This window comes from Rhagoletis pomonella, unplaced genomic scaffold, assembly GCF_013731165.1.
Source record: "Rhagoletis pomonella isolate Grant_MI unplaced genomic scaffold, Rhpom_1.0 Rhpom_scaffold_12132, whole genome shotgun sequence".
NCBI classification, from domain to species: Eukaryota; Metazoa; Arthropoda; class Insecta; order Diptera; family Tephritidae; genus Rhagoletis; species Rhagoletis pomonella.
The window spans coordinates 1-4,807 of NW_023470662.1; the positions used below are offsets into that span (position 1 = coordinate 1).

Genomic DNA, 4,807 nt, shown 5'->3' on the forward strand with positions numbered 1-4,807 from the left:
ACCAGTTTGGATCTGGATGAATTTTGGTCAGATCTTTTCATTTTCATATATATAACAAACTTCTGCCAAAGGAAAGTATTAAACAAGCTTTTATGCAAAATTCTAAATCTAACAAAAACTTGTATAGCTACAAAAATGGTTCTGATCTCATTTTAAAGGTGATATTAAGTACTATCAAGAAACAATTTATACCAAAATAGAAAAAAAAATTTACAGAATCTTGAAATTAAAAAAATCGCGAAAAACAAAAACTTTAAAAAATCGTTGGCTATTTTTTAATACATATCTCCAACTGATATTAAAAGATTTTCACGAAGTTGTTTTTTAAAGATATGATTTTTTTTTTTAATTTTTGAAAAGTTCTTTTTTGCAAACTCTAAATAAAATTATGTTAACCAATTCTTATGTATCTCAAAAAAATCGTGAAAATTTCAGGAACTTTAAAGACCAATTGGAGGTATTGTATAAAAAAAATTTCCAAAAAATGTTTTTTATAACGATTTTTTTAATTTAAAAATTCTGTAATTTTACCCTTAAAATAGGAACAATAATTTTGGTAACTACAATAATTTTTGAGACATTCAAAAAATAAACTTGCGAAATCCGCAGAAATTTCGAAAAAAAATATATTTTTCCTTTGGCGTAACTTCGTTATATGATAAAAGAAAAGATCTGACCAAACTGCAACCAAATCAAAAATGGTCGATTCCAACCAAAGGTCGCTTTGGATTAACCCACATGTATATAAATATATGTATGGGTGTGTTCAGAAATGTATCAAGCCAAAGCATCAGACGCAATAATTTCTAAACTATAATTGATGGAAATGTGTAATATGCGCGACCATGGTTAAATGCCTAATTAAAACTTAGTTGCGTAAATAAGGCATTTCCAACAGCTGTAGTTTAGAAGTAAATGAGACTGATGCTTTGGCTTGATGCATTTCTGAACGCACCCTATATATGTACGAATGCATGCAAATATTTATCTACATTTTAGAATGTGGCGAGCTAGCTGATAAGGCCCGGCATTAGCACTTCGACAAACGTAGATACACAAATGTTTACTTAACTTATACAGTATTCTCTTCTCCCTTCGTACATAGCTCCTACCCGCACAAAGTGCCCACACTTAAAAGCTATTTCATACCCCTGAAGGGTGGAGATGGCGATATTGTTGCGAATACACAACGCTTATGGTTTGAGAATGAGAAAAAACGTCCAATACAGTTTCAGAAATATGTTGGCTATAAGTAAGTTTCCATTTTTAAACTTCCAATTTAAACAAATTCTCTTTCTAGTATCCGATTAACTCACTCTTTGTGCCTAGGTCGCTACTCTACGCCATCCTAACACCCATTCTAGTGGTCTTAATCTCTTTATTATCCCAATTAAGTTTTACACGCACCTTGCTTTTGAAAAATCCGAAAATTTTCACTTTGGGTCTCATATCATCCGAGGGTCCAACGGAGGCTGCAATGGAATCTCACATCTTCCAATTGCTTGTCAAAACCAAAGGCTGGACCAAGGAGCAATCGTTGAGTGAGCAACCCAAACAGCAGTTGTGGACACGGGTATCGGGTCGCAATCCTTTCTACGCAATGACGGGTGTGACGATGTTGGTGGCGGCACGAATTATTTTGCAGGAGACCCATAAATTGCCTGGAAGGTAAGGAGGGAGGGAGCGAAAGAAAATAGCAGACATTTTCTGAAGCTAAAAAAAAAAATTTCTATTTTAGTGGTGGCGTGATTTCACCGGGTTATGCCTTCGCCAAAACTAGTCTGATTGAGGAATTGCAGACGTACAAATATGGCACCAAGTTTGAAGTACTGAAACTAGAACCCTAATTACATACTTCAAAAGCAGTATAACTGCATAAACAGACAGTAAATAAAATCAAAATATATTTCCAATTTTTGCTTTACAAAATAAAGATTATACAAATTTTACAACAATTTACTAGATTTGGTCAAAGAAATTTAAGTAAAAGGTCTACAATTTTAAGAAAAAGCAGTTGCTCAGTTTTTATTCAAAAGGCGTGGTAACTCTTAAAGATCATTTCCACAACGAATCAATTTTTCATGATCGTACCGGGTCTAACATGCAAAATCATCTGTTCAAAAATTGGTGATTTTATCATCAAACATAACCTAAGAGACATCTAGAGAATTCCTGTGGTGTAACCAGTGTTGCCGCAGTCGCCCAAAGAAAAGTATCCTAAATGTAGCCTAAGAAGCATCCAAAAGTATATAATTTTTTATTTTAAGTATCCACGTATCAATCTGAACAACACTTCAAGTTCCAGTAAACAACATATTTTTCAATTAATTTGTGATACATTTAATTTTTTACACCCGAGCGATCTCGTGCACAAGGCTATTTTATAACATTGTTTACAAAACGAATCGATATATACGAAACGACAAATGTATACATAAATGCTCAGAATGAAAAAAGAAATCCATTCCGCCGTGACTGTCTGTCCGTCCGTCTGCGCACCCACTAACTCGAGTAGAAATTTAGATATCTTCACGAAACTCGGTATGTGTACTTCTTTTGGACGTAGGACGGATGGTATTGAAAATTGGCAAAATCGGACCTACCTCCCATATAACGGTAGTTTCCAGAAATTCGAAAACTGCGATATTTTAGTAACTACTGAAGATTATTCAGTCAAAATTTATATTTACAATGATTTTTAGACGAAAAATAAGAATATTATAAATTGTTGGAAAATGTTCTTAGCTACGCCCACTTATGATTGCAAGTTATATCTTGGCAACCGCTCCACGAATTACTCCCAAACTATACACAGTGGTTTGCCTTGGTACAACATGCGAAATGGCTGAAAATTTAAAAAAAATCGGACAATAACCATGAATACGGTCCATATAACGGTAATTTAGAAAACAACGAAAACTTTGAAAGATCAATAAAGACTGCAGCGAATTTATTCAAAATGGATGTTTGCAATAATTCTTTAGCAAGAAATACGTCTATAACAAATTTTTGGAAAATGGGCGTGACACCGTTCACTTATAACCGCATATGTGCATCTCGGTAACCGTTCAATCAATTTGTACCACACTCGGTATAATTGTCGTACTTACCACGTAAAAGCAAGGCGTGTAAATTTTTAAAATCGGACTAAAATTACGCCCACTTTTCATATAACGGAAAATTTCAAAATTGCGAAAACTTGCTAATTTACTCAAAATTGATAACACCAATCCCTTAAAAGAAATAAGAATATTATGGAATTTTGGAAAATGGGTGTATACCGCCCACTAGTGGACTATATACGTAAGTTCATCTCATTAACATTTCATAGAAAATGTTTAAAATATGTGCTTACCATGTAACGGTAGTTTTTAGAAAGGTAGAAAACTATAATTAATGCGTGCGCCGGATATTTAATGTTTAGTCTCTTTTGAAAAACCCTGACGTCAGAAAGAATAACTGAAAAAGCAGTTTGACTATAACTGGCCCATAGTTTGGTGATTTTTTCGTGGGTTTTGACATTTTTCGGTTGTAATACAGACTTTCGCAATAATATCCAACTTTTTTTTTAACAAAAAAAAAAACAATTATATTGTAGATTAATCACCCTTTACGAAATCGGTCTCCTAGCGAAGCCAAAACGTTCCTTAATATTTAGTAAATTTGATAATAATTTTTGATAACACCACTTATCAAACTTGCTAACGAAAGTGATAATGATAACGGCAGCAAAAGCAATAAAGATACCGATATTTGTAGTACATATGTAGTTCTGATAACGGTCTTGGCTACAATGAAGGTGTACATTTTACTGTTAGAAGTTAAACCATAATGCCTCAAAACTTAGACAAATGCACATTGCTGCAAAATATAGGCTTCTAGAAGGCCAAATTTCTCTTGTTGCGAACAGTTACGGTTCTACTGAACCGCAGTCACTTGATTTCCGCAATTAGCTCCGGTCTTTCTCTTCATCTTTTAGCACTTACAACACCAAAGTCATATTCATGAAAAATGCAAAAATTTAAATATACTTCCAGTTCTAGTAAACGAATGGCAACGCTCATGAATCTCCATTCTCTGAGCATAATTGCTTGTACTCTCCAGCAGTTGGTTCCATGAGCATTTATAGCCTACGCACATATATATATGTATATGTATGTTTGTATGGCCATATGTAAATACTTACCATACATACATATGTACATATAAACGCGATTATAAATAATACATAGTGCAAATCACATAGGCGTTGGTTTCGGCCTTGGCCGTCATTATGTGAATTTTTCCAGACGCTCCGAGCTTTTGTAAACGCGAATTTAGTTATTGCGAGACACTCAGCTGATTAACTTGTAGAATACATAAATTATTTTCAAAGAAGTGCAGCGTGTAGATTAAATTCAAACGAAATGGCAACAAAATTGGATGCAATAATTTTCGGCGCAACCGGCTTTACTGGAGAAATTGTCGTTGAGAATGCGCCGGAGGTGTTGCAAGGCTTGACATGGGGTATTGCGGGAAGGAATTCGGTAAAAAAACAACACTGATTAAGGCACTAAAGTGATCGTAGTTTTATTAAAAAAAACTCAATACTTTTTAGGCTAAATTGGAAAATGTCTTGAAAGTAGCCGGTAAAAAAATAGGCAAGGATCTTAGTAAGATACCCATTATTTTGGCAGACGTTGAAGATGAAAATTCCATAAAGGAAATGGCGAACAAGTGCAAGGTGAGTGTTAGTGAAAGTGAAAGTGAAAGTGAAATTTTTGAGAATACATTCAAAGCAACTGAGCGCATATACACTTTATGAAAT

The 4,807-nt window shown here is 34.1% G+C and overlaps 2 protein-coding genes across 2 annotated transcripts; both read left to right on the plus strand.

Moving 5' to 3' along the window:
• Positions 1-1,105: 1,105 nt before the first annotated feature.
• LOC118756779 (saccharopine dehydrogenase-like oxidoreductase) lies at positions 1,106-1,959 on the plus strand (the record flags this gene model as incomplete). Its single annotated transcript, XM_036491522.1, is given in 3 exon segments — positions 1,106-1,252; positions 1,330-1,668; positions 1,739-1,959. Coding segments are annotated over 3 exon segments (595 nt in total), but the record flags the coding sequence as incomplete, so codon positions are not given.
• A 2,262-nt stretch (positions 1,960-4,221) lies between these two features.
• On the plus strand, positions 4,222-4,716 carry LOC118756778 (saccharopine dehydrogenase-like oxidoreductase; the record flags this gene model as incomplete). The annotated part of the gene is given in 2 exon segments (XM_036491521.1): positions 4,222-4,526; positions 4,598-4,716. Coding segments are annotated over 2 exon segments (239 nt in total), but the record flags the coding sequence as incomplete, so codon positions are not given.
• Between the last annotated feature and the right edge of the window lie 91 nt (positions 4,717-4,807).